Raw genomic sequence first — 18767 nt, 5'->3', positions numbered from 1 at the left:
TAGCTTATGTATCGTCTTTGCCACAAAACTGAACCAACTCAAGCAACATTACCTTATGTAACAGATTCCTGATGTTACCTTTGTCTTGGCAGCAGACAAGGTGTAGTTGAAGGAGTCTCAAAATGTTGAGAAAACCTAAGATAACGAAGGGGGCTTACTTTTTCTACCTTCTTTTCTTTGCTTTTCCTCATGATGATAGCCTCCCTGGTAGATGCTCTTTTGGCTCATCATGCTGTCTTTCCTCCCCAATGAGACGGGATTGCATGACGAGAGCGTCTGCAAGGGAGGCTATTATGATTTCTCCGCCCAATTTTTTCCCATCAGTACTGTTCCTCTCTGGGTCTACAAGAATGATTCTTATGGTCACTTCATTTCATCCCAGACCCCATATTTTTTGCAGTCAGTTTATCTTGAAACCTTGTTAATGACCATATGGCCACAACAACAATAATAATAATAATGATAATAATAATAATAATAATAATAATAATAATAACAACAACAACAACAACAACAACAACAACAACAACAACAATAATAATAATTTATTACTTTTATAGCGCGCGAATCATAAACAGCTGCTCTCGCAATAATACGGTCATATACGGTGATATAGAGAGAAGATGATCTATGAGTGGAAGCAGTATTGGGATACAGGCAGCTAATGAGAATTTGTATGGGGAATAAAATACTGTCAATCCTGAACTTTAAATAATGCTAAATTTTAACTTTAATTTAATAAAATGAATAAAACTGACTCACCTCTGGAATGTTCTTTTAAGAACACTTAAAGTGTTTGGGGGTTATTTCACCGTTTTGGGCATTCCAGTCCCGTTGTTCAAAATCTGATTACTGCTAATGCAAGATTTATGGTTAAGCAAAGTTTTCATCATGCTCATCGTCAAAATTGTTATCAATATAACAAAAGCCAATTTCAAGCTGAAGGCATTAGGAAAGTCTAAGTCAAGACTAAGGGGCAGAAATCTTTTCGCAAATCTTAATTGATTAGTTATGAAATTGGAATCTCTAAAAAGGTCTGAATAGCAACAGGCAGGTTAAAAGTTTAAGAAAAACAACAACAGAACAGCTATTGAAATACGTCTTTTAAAAACCAAAACTGTTGTCGTTTTGAAAGTGGAATCAAACTGAAGAGTCCTTAGTGTAATCGTGCTGTGAACAACTAGGCCTGAAGAGTGCCATGATGGGATTAAACCCCACAAAAAACAATCAACCAGTTTATATGACTACAAGGCACTTGTTTTCTCTTCAATAAGTTTTAATCAATATTTAAGTGATATAATTTTTCTTTGCTGGTCACTTTGAAGTTTGATCTTGGGCGCAGCCAAAAATATACATGAATTTCTAAATAATACAGCATCTATCCACTTGTTAATAATTTAATGGCAGTAATCAACTTCATAAAATAATGTACAATATAAAATTATACTTACATTGAGCTACTATTTTCTCTATAAAAACTATCATTCGCCACTTAAACTGTTTGCATGTGAAAATTTTATGAACTTAGCCTTAATGAAATATGATAAAAAAAACAAAAACAAAAACAAAAACAAAAGGCCTTTGCTAATAACATTCTACAGTTGGAACTGACAACTCAACCTGCCTGGGTTAATACAATATTGTTTAAGTAAATAAAAACATTTAGGTAGTCCAGTTACACTTTTCAGTAGTATTCAAAATTCAACATAACATTTGAAGGTTAATTTTATGCAAGAGTATCATAAAACTACGTGACATTTTTTTCCCTTGAAAATTGCTCCAAAATAATAAGTCCCTAGACTGATTATCAAGCAAGAATGTTTGTTCTGCATGTAAGTTTTCAGTATAAAGCTTTGGGTGGAAAGAATTAGTCTTTAGGCTATTACTTTCCACTAAAACTGAACCAACTCAATTATTGAGCAAAGCAGTACTGGGCGGAAACAAAGAAATTTGTTGGGCATCAATTCCTCATGTAGGTCAATTGCATTTTCAAGAAAAGTAAGAAACAATAATTTTTTAACCTTTTGCTACACAACTAAAATATACCACACAAAATGTCTTACATGATCACCAGTTTGTACCTAAACAGAGCTTATTATTGGAAAAGTTTGAATTTCAAGGCAAAAAAGTCACAAAGTTAAACTAACTATACTTATGTATTAAACCCTTCATTTCTATTTTACCCTGCTGTCAATCATTATATTATTATTATTATGATTGATAATTTACATGATTCCAGCCAACAGAAGCTTGTCAATCATGATTACAACAACAACAACCAATGACAAATGAAAAACAGAAAGCTACAGACAGCTACCAATCAAAAGTTAGGAATGTGACCTTTGCTTCTGCTTAATTAACCCTTCAAATAACTTCCAATATTCACTAGTTAGGAGAATTTGTTTCAACATCAAGACACTGGATCTTTGGTGATCATTTCCTTTTTTCTCATAACCACTACATTTGATCAAATAGGGATATTGTAAAAAGAAATTAGATGTTTGTCATTGTTGGGGGTTAAAGGATTAAATCTCTGTTAATGCAATATTATTATTAATTGAAACTCATTAACAAATAGTTATTTGTTGACGAGTTTCAAGTAATGGCCTTGTTTACACGCTAGACAGATAAAGCTAATGCCCTCATCACTGCACATTAATTAGGTTGTCCTAAGAGGTCAAGAATACTATTAAAACACAGAAGCATGAGCAAAGTAAATCATTTGTGCACTGATGATTTCTGCTGAAGAAGCTCCTGCAATTGGAGCAAAAGCTTCAGGTTCCTTGTAATTTGTTTATCTTTGTGGAAATGTTTTCAGTGCACAAAAAGATAGAAATAATTTAACAAAACTTGAATTTTTCTCCAAGCACCACTGGGCCAAGTACAACCACTTAAATGTCAACTGAAAACAGAAAATGACTGGTCACGCTTAGATAATCATTTAAAACATGTAAACATAGTCAAGTACTTATTATTGTAAGAGAGTGAATTGGAACTATCTGTAACTCTTCCTTAACAAGTGTGAGTCAATACGAGTTATCTTGATTTTGCTGTAGTACATGCAATAACAAAAGCCTATAGACCAGTAAATATAAAGTTTTAGAAACAATTTAATGGCCTTTCACACCTTGTACAAGAGCCAAAGAAAACAGCATAAATTTCTCTACATCATAAACAAAAACAAGTTTTAAGGCCTTTAGGCCACATTTATCAACTATAACAAAGGTCTAAAATCTAATGTCCTCTCATTTTATCTTCCACAAAAGGAATTTAGTGCAAATTACATTTTAATCCCTTAGGTTTCAGAGAGTCTTGTATAACATTACTTGTATTTTAGCAAGTCAAATTCGAAGCACTTTGAAGAAAAATATTTTTGGTAACTTGTGTTTAATATATACTTTAGACAGATGAACAAAACAGTCCAGGTATTCTCTGGGAAATTCCAAAGATAACTCCATTTCAAGAAGGAATTGGGGGAGTTTCATTAGAATATGACCCTGTTTGCAAGTACTCTTGAAATCTACTGAATGAATGTTTAGTTCACAGCAACGTGAAAAATACGCGCACAGCATTTAGTACAGCCTAAAATAAAAAGTATAAGCTACTTTGAGAAAGCAGTAATTCCAGAATCAGACTGATCGATATAATGAACAGAGATTATTGCCATATATGGCAATCATTAATTTTGTTGGCTGCAAGTTAACTATAAATTCTTGACAGTCTTCTTGATGGTAAAAAGCACTGAAGAACAGGACACTCACTGTTATTCTGTTTAAGAGGCTTGCATTTGTGAAACATGAATGATCAGCTAACAATATTAGTTCACAAGACTTCTAGACACCGCAGCACTGTCCAATGAAATTGTTGTGACGCCGACTAAATTGTCTTGAACACCTGACATACTGACACTTGAAGCAGGCAAGTGATGCGGCGAACCAACAAGGTTACTCTCTCTGCTCCCCATCGATCCATTTTGAACCATGGTTGGCAGAGGAGAATTTTGGAGTGTTGTACTGCCTTGCTGAATATTACTGTACATCGGAGACAAATTACTGACGGGAACTGATTCAACTTGTGACGATACTACTGGTGTGATCATTGTTGGGTGTGTTGTAACAGCTGACGAACTCTCTGAAGCTGCCACCGTACTGATGTGACTTGCTGATGGTGGTAATGTAACAACCACCATTGTCGTTGGTGTCCCCGTTTGTTGTTGAAGCGTCACAGTGCCTGGGATGACTGTGGTCCCTTGCACATTTGGAATGGTAATAGTAGTTGGTAGTGCTGTGCCTGGAGCAACAGCAACAGCTGACCCATGAGGTATCGTCTGCATCTGGACAGCGCCTTGCATAACAGCCTGGACTGTAACTGGTGCCGGTGCAATTGGAATGGTGCTAAACTGGCTTGGGACTAAATTCTCTGGCCAGAATCGCTGAGCAGGTCTGCTTTGGATTTTCGACTTTTTTGCCTTGGGTCCTTCTGGGTTACTTGCATCCAACATAGGTTGCAAAATGCGGCGTCTAGCATTGATGAACCTACGTACAATAAATGATCATTACAAACCATTTTGCGGAGGTACAATGGTGCAGTTCATAGCCTAGCCTCTTCCATTTTGTCTTTTCATAAGACAAAAACTCTGCTCCACATTGCATGTCTCCACACAGGTAGATATATGGTTATGGGTGGCATACTGCTTGGGGTAGCTCTTAACCTGCGATCCTACCCTCCCTCCCTATGGGGAAGGAGGGCATGATACATTTACTTGTAGGATCACATGTTCAAAAGCCAGATTCTGGATATTTTTCTGATTGGTCGAGACACAATACTTATGATTCGCTGTGTTCTGATTGGGTGTCATATTTCTATGAAACTTCCCGTCAGAAAGAAACAAAATAGCAGAGATGAATCGAGTTTATTGCAAGGATGAGTTTTCTTTAGCTGAAACCCTGACGAATTTCAAATTTAATTCACTTGTTGTATTCAATAATAATATTGGATTGTATACTAAGTAGTTGTATCCAATAATTACTGGATTGCATATCGAGTAGTTGTATCCAATAATATTGTTATTGAATTGTATATGGAGTAGTTGTATCCAATAATTATTGGATTGTATATTGAGTAGTTGTATCCAATAATTACTGGATTGTATATTAAGTAGTTGTATCCAATAACTGAATCCCTGGTGGAAAAAGGGCATAAGTGATGATTATACCTTTAGAATTCGAATTTCTCCAAAAATGGTCTACTCTGGCCTACAGATCTGTTACCTTGTTAGAATGTTTTGGATGCAAATGTGGAACTATGTTTCTGCTCTTCAATTTATCGTCCTGCAGATGTTTTTCATGCCTTTTGAGTCACGACAAATACATGTAGTGGTTTCACTTCTGGTGAATCCTGGAAGGCTCATAAAATGGCAGTTTGACTACACCTCAGTTTATTTAAAGAAGGGAGTGGTTTGCAGCTGGTTAAATAAATGCACCAGACTGTAAATTTACGACATTAAATTTCCTCAAAAGGGATGTGGAAGAAAAAGAAACAGCTCACCAGTTGTTGACTTGCAGTATCGTTAGATTAGTTTGTGCTGCTATGGCCCTCTTTTCATCTTCAGTTGGGTATGGATGCTAGTAAAGAAGAATAGCATATTGTAAGGCGGAGGAAGTTCAAACAAATGACTATACCTCCTACTAACAAGGCAATGAAGGAAAATGTGTATACTATCATTACTTGTTATTCAACACATTGTAACACTGTGAAAATAATAATATTATGGTCACAGGTGCACTCAATATTTGTCTTCTGCACACAACAGACATTCTGCGATACACATAATTTTGTGTGTCAGGGAGAAGACCATCTCAAGCTTTTCTACAATAATACAGTTTACTCTCCCCATGCAGACACCTCGCTATTACGGACATCCCGATAACACGGACAGCAGCTAAATCCCCGGAAAAAATACATTATAGATGTTTGACTGAAATAAATTTCTACTATTACATAATCTCGCTATTAAGGCCACTAACTCGGGGTCCCGAGGGTGTCAACAATAAAGGTAGTTGACTGTAGTTTCCTTTTTTTTTTTTATCAATATGCATACATACATTCTAAATAATAAAAAAAAAATTCTGTTCAATCTTGTGGAAAAATGTCTGATTTTAGCCTTGCAGACACCTCACTATTACAGATACCCCAATAATATGGACACCTGTTAAATCCCCAGTAAAAATAAACTACAGATGTTTGACTGAAATAAATTTCCACTTTTACAGACTCTTGTTATAAAGGACACTAACTTGCAATCCCAAGGGTGTCTGCAATAAAGGGAATTGACTGTGCTTGTGTGATTTTACAGGATACTGTAACTGTTAGATATACTCACCACAAGATGTTGAAAAAGCCATGTCTTCATAATATTTGTTGCCTGTTTCGGTAGCACACCTCTTCTTGTTCTCTTTTTATCTGTTACCTCCGTTGGAGAGTCCAGTGCAGGAAGTGGGACGCTTGAGGGAACAGTTATCTCAGTTGGTGATTCATCTCCTGATGAATTTGCCTGTTGTCGTGGAGGTGTGACGGATTCAATCGATGGAGTACTCACATAGGTTACAGTTGGTGGTACTGAGCTGTATGTCACAGTCGTAGGCACTGTACTGTACGTTACATTTGCTGGTACTGCTGGTTGCTGGGCAACTTGCTGCGGAACCTGTGCTATGACAATCTGTTGACCAGGAGCCATGCCCTGGGGAACATACGTCACTGTTGCGACCTGCTGTTGTAACGGAGCACCAATTACGCTTGCACTTGGAGTTGCATTTGCCACAGTGCATGGCGTTACAACTGGTGTCGTGTAGTAGGCCACTTGTGGCTGTTGCTGTGGAATGAATGTTGCCTGTTGGGCTTGAATTGGGGTTGTCGGTGTCTGTGGTGGTACATTTACATTTACTGCAGGAGAGTAGGTTGTCTGAAGAGGACTGCGCAACAAGTTCTCACTCTGCATCTTTCCTTTAAGACAAGCAATGTATCGCTGGCAAAAATCTTTGCAGAGTTCATTGACTTTTTCAAGCTCGAGCAGGTGGATTCTAAGTACTTGGATTGCCTTCACCATCTGTTGCAACAAAGTTAGGAAGAATCAAATTGTAGTTTAACTTAATCAAGCATTAAAATAATAACATGCATTCACTTTGTCACAAGTATGAGACAAAACTGCTAGCAAGGCATTAGTTTCAGGAAAACTTCACTCTCCAAACATATTAATGTTAAATTGTTGAAAATACAATCTACTTTGAAATTTCGTTGGAAAACAGGGAAATAATATTTCAGTGTCAGACAAAACATGATTTGATTATTGCCTATTTTCGTTTTTAAATTTCCTGGGTGCCGCCATGTTGGATTTCATGACGTAATACGGTTGCTCAATTGTTTCACACAAAAGAACTTCTGCTGAATAACAATAGCGGCAACTGTTACACGTCATAAAATTCAAAATGGCTGCACCCAGGAAATTTAAAAGCGAAAGTAGTCGATAATCATATCTAATTTTTAACACACTTGAATGTTATTTCTACGTTTTAGACTAAAATTTAAAATTTAGACACTATTTCCAACGCTTAACCGTCAATTTGTTGTCAGAGTGGAGGTTCCTTTAGTAGTTAATGTTTACAAATACTTTTCTGAACAATGTTCTTTTGAGATGTAGAGTGGTTTTCAGCTGTTTAGAATCAAAACTAATTCTACATATCTTGCTCAGATTTTGCTCCAATGCACTCTGTGATTGGTTAGCAAAAATCACGTCACTTTCTCAACCAATGAGAAACAAAACTAAAACCAATCGTGTCTGGCTTCCTCCAATGTTTTTTACCGCTTTATGTACCACTATATATGAAAGGCATTTATCAGCGTGAAATATATATAACTGGTCTTAGTTCACCTCCCAAGAAATGGCACTTTTCATTATGCAAATTTTTAATTCTTGTAATAAGCTTAATCAAGGAAGTGATTTCTGACTCTCGCTGTTTCCTTTTACAGAAAACATTTCTATTTATGTCAGTAGTTTAACCAGCAAAATGAACTGGAACTTACCTAGAGTCGCAGGTTACATAACATTATATCGGTACAAAGGTTTGTTTTATCAAAACAATGACAAATAGAAATCCACATTTAAGAAATTTAATTTAGGAAAGAAGATTTGAGCTTGTTCAATATATGGCATTTACATATGCAAATAGCATTTGTTTCTTTTATACATCAAGTTATAAAGGAAAACGTTCCCTTTTAATTTCAGACACTTAAACTACTACCATGAATATTAAATTTCCAAATAGTATACGTAAAAGAGTTTAGTAATAAGAAATTGATCTTCTCAATAAGTTAATACGAATACAGTGAGAATTCTGGACGGCAAAATAAAGAGCGCACTTTGGATCACTTCCCCTAAAACGTATTCACAAATTTCGCCATTTTGCAATAAATGAAGGTATTTGGTTTTCAGATTTGTATGCGATGAAATTATGAAAGAGAATAGAGTCCCACACAACATTTTCAGAACACTCGAGTGCGCCATTACTAGACTCGCGGAAAGATTTCTCTTTCAGAGGCCGCCAGTTAGCTTAAACTGATCGGGATTAAATATAACCAGGTGAACCGAAGAACAGAAAGATACATTCATGGTACCTGTACTATAACACAGGAGATGGTATTTGTTTTTTCTTCAAAAGTTAACCCGCCGTTTTCAATACATAAAAACATGGCGGCTACAACAAAACAAACCACTATAAGAAGATGAACGTATTCCGTCAAGCTTCATCATCGCGCGAGGCATTAGGCTGGGTTAGCTGATTGAAAATTTGTAACGATTAATGCAGTTTAATCCGTCAAAATATCCAATGTAAGTCTGGAAAACGCTTTGGCATGTATAAGCATAAATCCTTGCATGTAAAGTGAAGTTTTTTTTAGGAAGAAAAAGAACTGTCTACATTTTACTGCGCTTAGCACTAAAGGATCAAGAAAGTTGTTTTTCTCACCAGATTATCGAGGTCTCGATCGTCCGTGTAGAAAGGCTTTCCTTCCCGGTTCATCTGTAAAATGCCAGTCTTTATTTCATTGTCAAAAGCGTTCGCCGGTGTTGACTCGCAAGTTTGGGTCGATTGTTCGCACTTTTCGAACAATTTTGCCAGCAGAGGTAAAAGCGGATGGCGGTAGATGGCTTGCTTTTCCGCTTCCATGTTTGTGATCTGTTGAATATCGACGGCTTGAACTGCTAGCTGGGCTTCCTCATAACTCGGAGGCATCTTCTCGGCCTGTGTCTGTTGTATAGAGATACTTCCATAATGAGGTTGTCCAGCAATATTTGGCTGGGCTTGAAGCATGTGGGGTTGCCCTCGATTCGCGAGTCCTTCCATTCAACCGCTTCTACGAAGAGAGCAGAAACAACAAAGTTATATGCTGAAGACATTGTGAGCGTTCTACCCCGGCAGGAAGACCAAATGAAATGATAATCGGGCCAGTGTTAATGTGTTTGTATGGGAGGTTGAAAGACTTACAATTGGTCACTATTAAAAAGAAATGCACGAGGCGATGGAACAGCGACGGTGTCACTCACTCGTCAACGTCAAAAAACCCTTTTGGCGCGGCCTTGCTTCGACTGATTGACAGCGCCAACCGACGAGTTTTTACATAATTATGCTTTGTCCCCATGCTAATTTATACCTGCTGCTCACTGGGGAATAATTGATGATATGCATAATTAATGCCTACTTTCATGCTCAATTGGCCAAAGACGACCTTGAAGGCTATCAGCTGTGAATATTACATCATTGCCAAGGGCGTATTTCTGGTGTTTTTCATCACGAGGGATAACGAAACAGATATTCTTTGCCAGTTCTTTCAGAATCAAATCAAAGCTAATTTAGTTGCATTCCACAGAAATTTGGAATCTCTGCAAGCGGTCTTGAAAAGTGGGAGGTTCTCGCAAGTGTTTTGACAACAAAGGTCTCGAAACTGGTGGCTTTGGCGAAATGTGTGGTTTGTATATTGTGGGCGTATTTAGGGTTTAATTTATCGCCATTAAGAAAGTTTACAATAATATTATGCCTCCAATCACTTGTCATTTCCTTTCTCGTCATAAAAAAAGCAAACTTGTCCTGTCATACATTTAGAGGGTGTGTTGTTTAGATTTATTTGAGAAAGGGCCTAGGAAAACAGTAGCGTGGGGGAGGTTAGAGTTTTACGCACTAATAAACTGACAAAATTCGCAAACGCTTGTGTCTAATGGTTTCTATTTTTGTACACAAATAGCAAAAGAACTCAAAAAATGTGTAACTTTCTACGGTACTCAAAGGTGATTGATCTCCAGCAAATTCCTCCTGTTTAAAATCAAGTGTTTGTAATTAAATATATTGGAATTTATAAGTACTTCACAAATCAACAGTAATTAACCTTGTGATTCTCTTGACAGAGATCGATTATGAATTGCTATCAATTACGAGCTTTCTTGATTTATATTTACATAATTTCTGGATTGTTTATAAAATATTTGTCTCTCTTCGCACAGTGAAACCGGATGTTCACTATAAATTCTCCGTAAATATCAACCTCGTTTGGACGTGAAGAGGAGAGACACTGGGAACGAGGTTTACATGAGTGTTCCTTTCCACGGTGGTGAGGGTGCTCCACATTAGGGGCTATACTCGGAGGCTCCGTCCTAAATGGGTGACAAAATCTGGGTAAGCAAAAGCAGACGGTGAACAGAAAGGGTAGCTATTGAAAACTCCAAATTTGGCAAGACCATAAAGACAATCGGCTTTGGTCTTTTGCATACCTGGACCAGTAAAATTCTTGAGATTTCATAAATTATTGAGAGTCTGAGATGGTAAGTCTGATCTTTACTATACAGCATTAAGGATTTGTTATTAAAAGTGAAATATGCATATGAGACAAGTTTTATTGATATATTTTTTTAGCCGGTCATTTTTTACGGTACTGTACGAGAGAACCAATGAATCAAACTGATTGCAGGGCTGACACGGCAAAGGGCTTATTGACCCTAAACACCTCAAATAATCATATTTACTTAATGTTTGAAAGAAAATTTACACTGAGTAGGTGTGACTTAAACCCATAGTTCCCCTCCCCATCCTCCTGGTTTCCGTCTCTCGATATGAAGGGGAACTGGGTACGAGCGGTACGTTCAAATATGCGCGAACTTTCTTTTTCTGCCGAATTTTCTTTCCCTCACTGTCTTGTCGGGGACAAGGTATCGGAAAGCAGCGCGGAACCATCTCCAGCGAGTCTCCACCTGGTATAAGCGAACCGCGGGCCGAAATCTCGTGGTGCATCGTCATGGTACAACGCTCCGGCGAAGTGTCCAGAGGTACCGCTGTCGGTTGTATTTTTTTCTCTTTTTCAGCCAATTTGATAGTAAGAGCTAGTAAGGCTGGCAAGTCGCCGGAGGACATCGTAGGGAAAGAAGCGTTTCATTCATGTCCCTTGTCATGTCCTTGTCAAATTGTCGACGCCTATTGGGTACTATTCATTGCGACTATGATGACCCAGTGAAGGATGGATGTCAAGGAACAAAGGATTTTCTCGCCTGACAAAAAATTCATGGCCTCCAAACCTAGTCGACGGCATGTGGTGACGATTGGGAATTTTTCGTGGATGAAAAAAATCGCTCGCACTAAAAATGGCTTCGTGTTGACAGATTTTTTTTAATTTTTTTTTTTTTGGCAAAATAAACGTAATTTCGCCTAGTGCGAACAGGGCCTTACCGCGTTTATATTGAAAGCTGACATACACCGTGTGATATAGAAATAGAAAGAACAACACGTGATGGAAAACAGTGGAGCCACTGTTATTTCCTGGGGCGCTACTTGCCTTCAAATTTCATTGGTAAAGACGGTGTTAGAGCGAAAAGTCGAATACTATTTTTTACGAGCCTGACAAGGGTCCTGACAGGCGGGAAAAACGAACGAGACATTTCTTTCCCAGCAAATTTTTAACAGTCTGAATAGCACTAGAAAAATTAAACAAATTACAAAATAAATCTTCCTCACCTTCACTCCATTTATTTCTGTGTCCTAGTTGGTTTGAATGCCGTTTTGTCGGGTTTTGTCGCTTGGAGGTGTTCTACTATTTTACGTCTGGGTTGCCTTTGGTCACTGCTGTGGTTCATGCCTCGCTTACATGATGTACAAACTTGAAACTTCCGGGTTCGTTTCTCAGAACGTCCAAGGATTTTCGGGCCCAAAAAGTATTTTTCGTAATGTATCAAACGCGAGAAGGCGTGTTTCATCAGATATCCAAACACTGAGAAGTAGGTTGAAAAAACGAGGCGCAGCGGAGTTTTTTGAAACGACTTCGAGGTGTTTGGATATCTGATGAAACACACTAAGTTTGATATGGCTTCTCTTATGATCAATAATTCTTGGAGAAAATTTTATGGTAATTAGGAACACATATCCAAACCACGGTCACAGCAGTGATTTTCTTTGTTTTTCTTGATGAATTATTAATGAGTTTAAGAAAAATCCGTTTCCTATCGACTATTGGTAGTTTAAACCAATGCGTTTCTTAATATTGTACAGATTTGACGTTTTACCTTTAAAGTTAGAAAGAATCGATTTGGCAAATAACATCGTGCACGTCAAATAGTTTTTCGGGTGCTCGTGTTTTTGGGAGTTTTGCGAAACACACGTTTGGCACATATCATTGAAAATTCTTGTTTTTCTTTGCAAGTTTATTTCCCACATAATTCGTTAAAAATACACATTATTTACAAATTATTTGCAAAGTCTAATCAATACGCCGGCGGGAGGGGGGGGGGGGGCATTGAAAATAATTTAAATACCCAAAAATAAAATAATTATTCTATTATCAACAACAACAACAACAACAACAACAATAACAATAATAATGATAATAATAATGATAAGAGTAATAATAATAATAATAATAATAATAATAATAGTAATAATAATAATAATAATAATAATAATAATAATAATAATAATAATAATAATAATAATAATAACAACAACAAACATCGGGGCTTTCCAAGTAAAATACATCTCTTAATAAATAACACTTTTTACACCGATAACGAGGCAAGTGAACATGGAGTTGACTAGAAGGTGCCTGAATGGTTGAGAATTAAAAAATGTAGCACTGCATCGTTTTGACTCACGGATAACAAGTCTGTTACCAACATATTGACATTAAAGAAACAACAATGAAATACTGACTGGTAATAAAAGCCCAGCATTACAACTCTATGCTGGAGAAATTTTCTTTTGGAGTCTAAAGTAAATAACAATACTAAACTAAGCTTCTCAAATGGACTTGAGTTGTATTACAATACAACAATATTCGTTTGTGTCGTCAAATAATTAGAAAATAAGTTAGAAACCAGCCGCTGCATGGTTAAGCTACTGAATGACTCTCGGAATCCATCACTGGTTGATTGATTGATTGATTGATTGATTGATTGATTGACTGACTGACTGACTGTCTGACTGACTAAGTGACTGTCACATGACTGACTGACTGACTGACTGACTGACTGACTGACTGAAGGCTGACTGACTGACTGACTGACTGACTGACTGACTGAAGACTGTCTGACTGATCGGTTGCTTGGTTTGCAGCCAGGCTGGCCGGCCGGCAAACTGACAGTACTTGTCCGAAAGCAACCTCGTTCCCAGGGAAAGGGAAAAGTCCTGGGAACGAGGTTGGTCCAAAAGCAACTTTTAATGAAACGTGTCAGCCTCCATATCCACGAGCTGAAACGCCAATCTCAAATGATGCAGAAACATTTACAGGTCGAATGTGCTTCTTTCCTTTTCGCGTACAAGTAAGTCTTGCATGTCTTCATCTAGATGAGCCGTCAGTTCTTCCATCAAGACATCCAAAGTCTACACGGGGAAAAGCAAAATGGTTACCGAATAAAACAGTTTTACAACAATTGCGTGATAAATAGGGAACTTAAGCAACGACGACGGCAACGGCAACGAGAACGCCACAAAACAATAGGGGGCTTCACACTAGAGCTTGTAAGTATAATCTAAGTGCACTTGAAACCTACTTTGAGTGTGAAGGGGTAAAACCTACCAACTTGAACTTTACTTAGTGACCATGGAAACTTTCGCAGTTCAAAGAAGCCGAAGTACGCCGCCAAGTATGGCCAACACCACACTTGAGAACGTACTTGACCAATAGGGAAAGGGAAACCAATTGAAAGCCACGTGCTGCGGTGCCAGGACAGATAAACATTTTGCCGTGAACTAAAATTAATTTAAAAAAAAAATCAAAATGGATGGTTGGAGATACGCCTCGCAGTTTGAGGACTCCATGGAACATTCTTTTTTGTAAGTAAACATAAAAAAGAAGGAAAAGCCTATTTAAACTTACGATCTTATTTGAATTTCATCTTTACGGACAGCCTGAACCATCGATTTTCAGTTCAGAAGATGTCGCCTGTTCTTTTGTTTTGTCGCCAAGTACTCGTAAACAATGAAGTACCTATGCATTTCCTGTAATGTTAAAACTCTCTGAGTTAAAATTAAAGACAAAATAAAGAGTAAACAACACAAAACGTTTTTCCGTTGTAAAGGCTTCATGATTTTCCGGCGAGCAGTCGCATTTCTGATTTTACCGCGAACGATGATTGACAGCTTGTGCTTCAAGTGTATACTTTGTCACCAGGTGTGAAGCCAAGTTTTCTAAAGTGCGACTTGAGATTTTCAAGTGCACTTGAATCAAGTGCTTACTTGAAACTAACTTAGCTTGTAGTGTGACGCCAACAAATAGGTTTAATGAGCAAGAACAATCCCTCTGCACGTGTGTTTTATGTTTTTGTACATTTCTTTACCGTCGTCAGCAAAACAACAACGTGAAATGACCAAATTCAAGGTTTTGTGGAGAACGTGGGCACACGACGGTGAATTTTTCATTTTCCTTCCTTGCTTGAACGCCCTTCCTATCAATTTAGTTCCCGGATACTTCGCCCACATTGTAGAAGGTGAATCAATTGGAATAATCGCGAAGTAATAGAAGTAACGCGAGATTATGTTTTCAAGTGACGTTTTCGTTGCCGTCGCCGTCGTCGTTGCTTAAGTTCCCTATTATGGCGTAGAAAACCTGAGATTTGTGCTAAGATTTTCTAACGTTTTCTTTGACGACAAATCTACCGTGTTTTTAAATCTTTCACACCTGGTCAAGTGGAACCTGAAACTTTAAAGGCGTTTTTCTTTCGACTGTCATGAAATTAAACTCAACTGAGTAATCAACAGACACAAACAACGCAATTACCCAATCAGAACTCGCAGCTAGGACGCATCGTGCTAAAAAAGCGCGGGAAATGCGTGTATCCCAAGCACGGTAGGTTTTGGTTCTTCATCTTGATTGGTTGAAAAAACAGCATCTTCGCACTGATTGGTTAGAGGCTTAGAGCACTTTGCACGAGGTTTGCTACCGCTCAGCCAAAGAAAGCTAACTATAAATGTGATGTTACAAGAAACGAAGCAACGTTGCGTAAAAAAAGTCATTACCGTGTAAACATTGCGAGGACGATTTTCAACGAAACAATTTGCTGTCTTAACGTATGGTAAATTTTGACTAGTATTTAAAAACTTGCAAAACGTTACCGCACCAAAAAAGATGTACTATAATCATCCCCGCGCGTTGCTACACGAAAACAACTCAGATTAGCTCTAGCTACTTGCGGGTTAGTGTTGTCTTTGAAATTTATGTTAACATTTTTGAATAAACTTGAAACTTGAAACTTGAACTTGAAACGCAACATTGCTGCATAAAATGTTTTGCCCATGTCAAAACTGCCGTGAGTAAGAATCTCGTACTTACCACATCGCAGAACAACTCTTCATGAAATTTCCTTATTGCTGAGTTACTTTGTGTCGCTTCCAGTTCATCGTTCACCGCTAAATACTGCTGAGTCAACAACCCGCCAATCATGCCTAAACACACAAGGAAGCCAGTGTAACAAGCTCGCAGCATCATTTACCTTCAACTACAATAACATATATTACAATGTCTAGTGATAGAAATTTGTGCGACAGAAAGCAAGAGCACTTGTTCCAAGAGCACTTCTCCTTTAACACGGTGCATCCTAGAAAAAAAGACTGAGGTATTTTTGTAAAGCTTTGATTATGTGGGAAAAGCAGATCTTTTTTTTTTTTTTTTTTTTTTTTTTTTTTTTTTTTTTTTAATAGCCATTTATTTGCAAAAACACATTACTTACATTACGGGCTAAATACATCACTGGACAATACAGTATTCTACCAACAATACAGTGCTTACTGGTTACTTACACTTGTCTACTAACAATACAAGACTCTAATTACAATTCAACACATATCAGACAGTAAAATGGCTTTCGCTCCTTACAATTACGGCTACTTACAATATATACTAACTTACGACTAAATTTAAACTACCTAATTACATCCAATCGTTACTTCACATTATGTACAGCAACATAGCTTACCGCCTACTTACTAATCTTCGTTATTAACTTATTGGATTTTAATTGATCATTTGGGACTGGAGGGCGTTCTTCAATGGGCTCCATTTCTTTTTAAAAGAATTTAGGGTATTATTATCTAAAGCGATTTGCTTTTCAAAAGCAGATCTTAGCAAGGACTACTGAAATCCAAAAAAGAAAATTGGGGGTAGCCACCCATTTTTGAGAGATAATTAAGCAAGAGTAATAGACTCTTATCAGCTCGGCGGCCATGTTGAGTCTCAGGAGAATAAAAAGCTTTGTTTTTGCACGGTAAGCCATCGGCCAGACGCGAATTCAGTGCGAGGCTTGCCGTGCAAAACCAAAGCTTTTTATTCCCCTAAGACTCAACATGGCCGCCGGGTGATAAGGGCCTATTGTAAAAAAGCTTCAAAATACATAACAATGTATAACATTTTTTCCAAAATGAAGCTCGATTATCTCCGAAAAATACGCAGTTACTCCCGATTTTATTTTGGATTTTAATAGCCCTTGCTAAGATCTTCTTTTCCTCCAGAGTCATAAACCGCCCAAAAATACCTTTGAATTAGTGGGCGCCGTCCTTAAGAAAACATAGTTACTCGGACCATCCCGAGATGCGCAGGACGCATGCGCAGCAGCAAAAGAGGGCACCGTACTCAAGTATACTTATATCTTTATTCCAAAGCTTTACTTCAAATCTCATTAATAATTCATAAGCCCATTGACCTATCAAATGGTCGATACAACATCACGTGCAGTGGTTTTAAAACCCTATAAAACCTGCTCCTTGTGAGTATGCGGTGTTTAATGTTTTTCTCGTATGCTAATTTCCAACGTTCACAAAAGCATCATTGCTATGAACTCTCTTGACACACGCTTTGCCAGGAATGTTTTTGAAGCCGTTCAAAAAACTCGCAGCACGTGTTTTATCGGGTCTAAAACCACTCCGCTGCGCCTCGTGGTTTTAAATCCCGATAAAGCACTGCTGCTCGTGTTTTAAACATTACTTTAACCGAAAAAACTACATTACAGGGGATCAGATATAACGCCGGAAAACTCACCATCAAGAACCTGATCTGTGTAATCGTTGAAGTAAAGTGATAAGTTATCACCCGCCAACTGACTTAACAAATGCTGCAGACAGAGCGCATCAAGAAAATGTTCTTCAGCAAACACAGAAACCTGCCAAGAGTCCAAAGGAAAAACAACAACTTAAAACTCAGAAACCAGTGACACTCTTTACACTCTTTACTAAAATTCGTACTATCCTCAACGTGGTCACGTTTAAGATGAATCTCGTACCTGTCGTACCTGGAGTGTTCGTTCCCTTTAACCAGAGGTCGAGAAACAAGCGTGCGCAGAGAGGAGCGAAGACTCGAGGTGCGAGATTGGGTCAAGTTCGGGTTTAGACAACATCCTCGCATGCGCGCTTGATTAAGTTCTTTGAGTCGACCCTCTCTCGAACGCCATAATGAATTTACGCCCCACAATCACTAAACCTACAGTAATCCTCTATTCTGTGGTCTGCTTTGCAAAAGTACAGGCTCCCAACACTCCAATATTAATTAGCAAAATCGTCTCGATGACATAAGAGTTTGTCTCCGGGTACCAGGGTATGGTTGCAAAAATCATCGTAATTCAATTGTAATTTTTTGCAGTCGTTCTCTACCTTCCGATAGCCTGCGAAAGCCTTTTCCAAAGGAGTTACACAACACTCGGTCATCGCAGCAAGAACCAGCTGCAATATTTATTTGTTACATCACTTCAGCGAGAAATTCTGGACCTTCTAAAAAGGGACACTCCCTCTCCGGCCTCCCCCTTCTTCACCACCAATCCTCCCCACTCCCCCACCACCACCGGTCACAGCGAAACGCTCTCGTAACCAGACCCCACCCTGCTGTGGTCCATGTCACCCACAAGCTCTACAATTTTTACATCTGAATCATAAACATGTATATTCTCCTAACTGTTTCCTTTGTATTTTGTATAGCACTAGTTGGAAGAATTTCTTTAGATATCAAAACACACACCTTTGGTGATGATTTTGTTTATTCTCGTGACCTGTGTGTTTGATCAAGTAAGGACATTGTAAAAGGAACTTGTCCCTTCTGGGGCTTGGAAGGTTAAGGTAATTTGAATACAATAAAATCTGCAATTCCACAGCGACAAACCAATGAGTGGTGCCGGATCACTGGTAGACCTGGATCAGCAAATTATCTCAAATACAAAATATGAACGGGAGACTGATCCCAACGGCGGAGGTGACAAACAG

At 38.1% G+C, this 18767-nt stretch overlaps 3 protein-coding genes across 10 annotated transcripts in view; all 3 read right to left on the bottom strand.

Annotated features, from left to right (window-relative positions):
• Nucleotides 1-1254: 1254 nt before the first annotated feature.
• Nucleotides 1255-9670, bottom strand: LOC146469131 (homeobox protein PKNOX1-like). Its single transcript, XM_085123767.1, has 5 exons — nucleotides 9540-9670; nucleotides 9021-9408; nucleotides 6383-7105; nucleotides 5548-5624; nucleotides 1255-4535 (listed from the first exon to the last, which is right to left on the bottom strand). The coding sequence occupies exons 2-5, from the start codon at nucleotides 9396-9398 to the stop codon at nucleotides 3818-3820; spliced, it is 1896 nt and encodes a 631-aa protein (XP_084979893.1). The 5' UTR covers nucleotides 9399-9408; nucleotides 9540-9670; the 3' UTR covers nucleotides 1255-3817.
• Nucleotides 9671-13322: 3652 nt separating this feature from the next.
• The window catches only part of LOC146469103 (uncharacterized), a 202370-nt gene continuing 196925 nt past the window's right edge, over nucleotides 13323-18767 (bottom strand). Inside the window, exon 13 of the transcript XR_014867297.1 lies at nucleotides 13323-13539. The gene's annotated coding sequence lies outside the window, so the exon portion shown is untranslated. The remainder of the gene's footprint in view (nucleotides 13540-18767) is intronic.
• Nucleotides 13323-18767, bottom strand: part of LOC146469124 (uncharacterized) — a 65428-nt gene continuing 59983 nt past the window's right edge. For 2 of the 8 annotated variants that reach the window (XM_085123772.1, XM_085123774.1), the window contains exons 9-11: nucleotides 17557-17677; nucleotides 15856-15968; nucleotides 13323-13907 (exon numbers count right to left, since the gene is read on the bottom strand). In XM_085123772.1, coding sequence (XP_084979898.1) covers nucleotides 13809-13907; nucleotides 15856-15968; nucleotides 17557-17677 — 333 coding nt within the window. In that variant the 3' untranslated portion in view covers nucleotides 13323-13808. The remainder of the gene's footprint in view (nucleotides 13908-15855; nucleotides 15969-17556; nucleotides 17678-18767) is intronic. The other 6 variants (XR_014867307.1, XR_014867306.1, XR_014867302.1 and 3 more) reach the window with 6 other exon arrangements.

Source organism: Pavona decussata, unplaced genomic scaffold, assembly GCF_977016875.1.
Source record: "Pavona decussata unplaced genomic scaffold, jaPavDecu1.1 SCAFFOLD_127, whole genome shotgun sequence".
NCBI lineage: Eukaryota > Metazoa > Cnidaria > Anthozoa > Scleractinia > Agariciidae > Pavona > Pavona decussata.
The sequence above is the reverse complement of the archived record's forward strand: the minus strand, read 5'-3'. Positions and strand labels throughout refer to the sequence as shown.

Coding starts and splice junctions, on each gene's coding strand:
- LOC146469131 (XM_085123767.1), bottom strand. CDS start 9,398: ATGGAAGGACTCGCGAATCGAGGGCAACCCCACATGCTTCAAGCCCAG. Junction 7,106..9,020: donor ATCGAGACCTCGATAATCTG/GTGAGAAAAACA, acceptor TTGTTGCAACAG/ATGGTGAAGGCAATCCAAGT. Junction 4,536..5,547: donor ATACTGCAAGTCAACAACTG/GTGAGCTGTTTC, acceptor TATTGTACGTAG/GTTCATCAATGCTAGACGCC.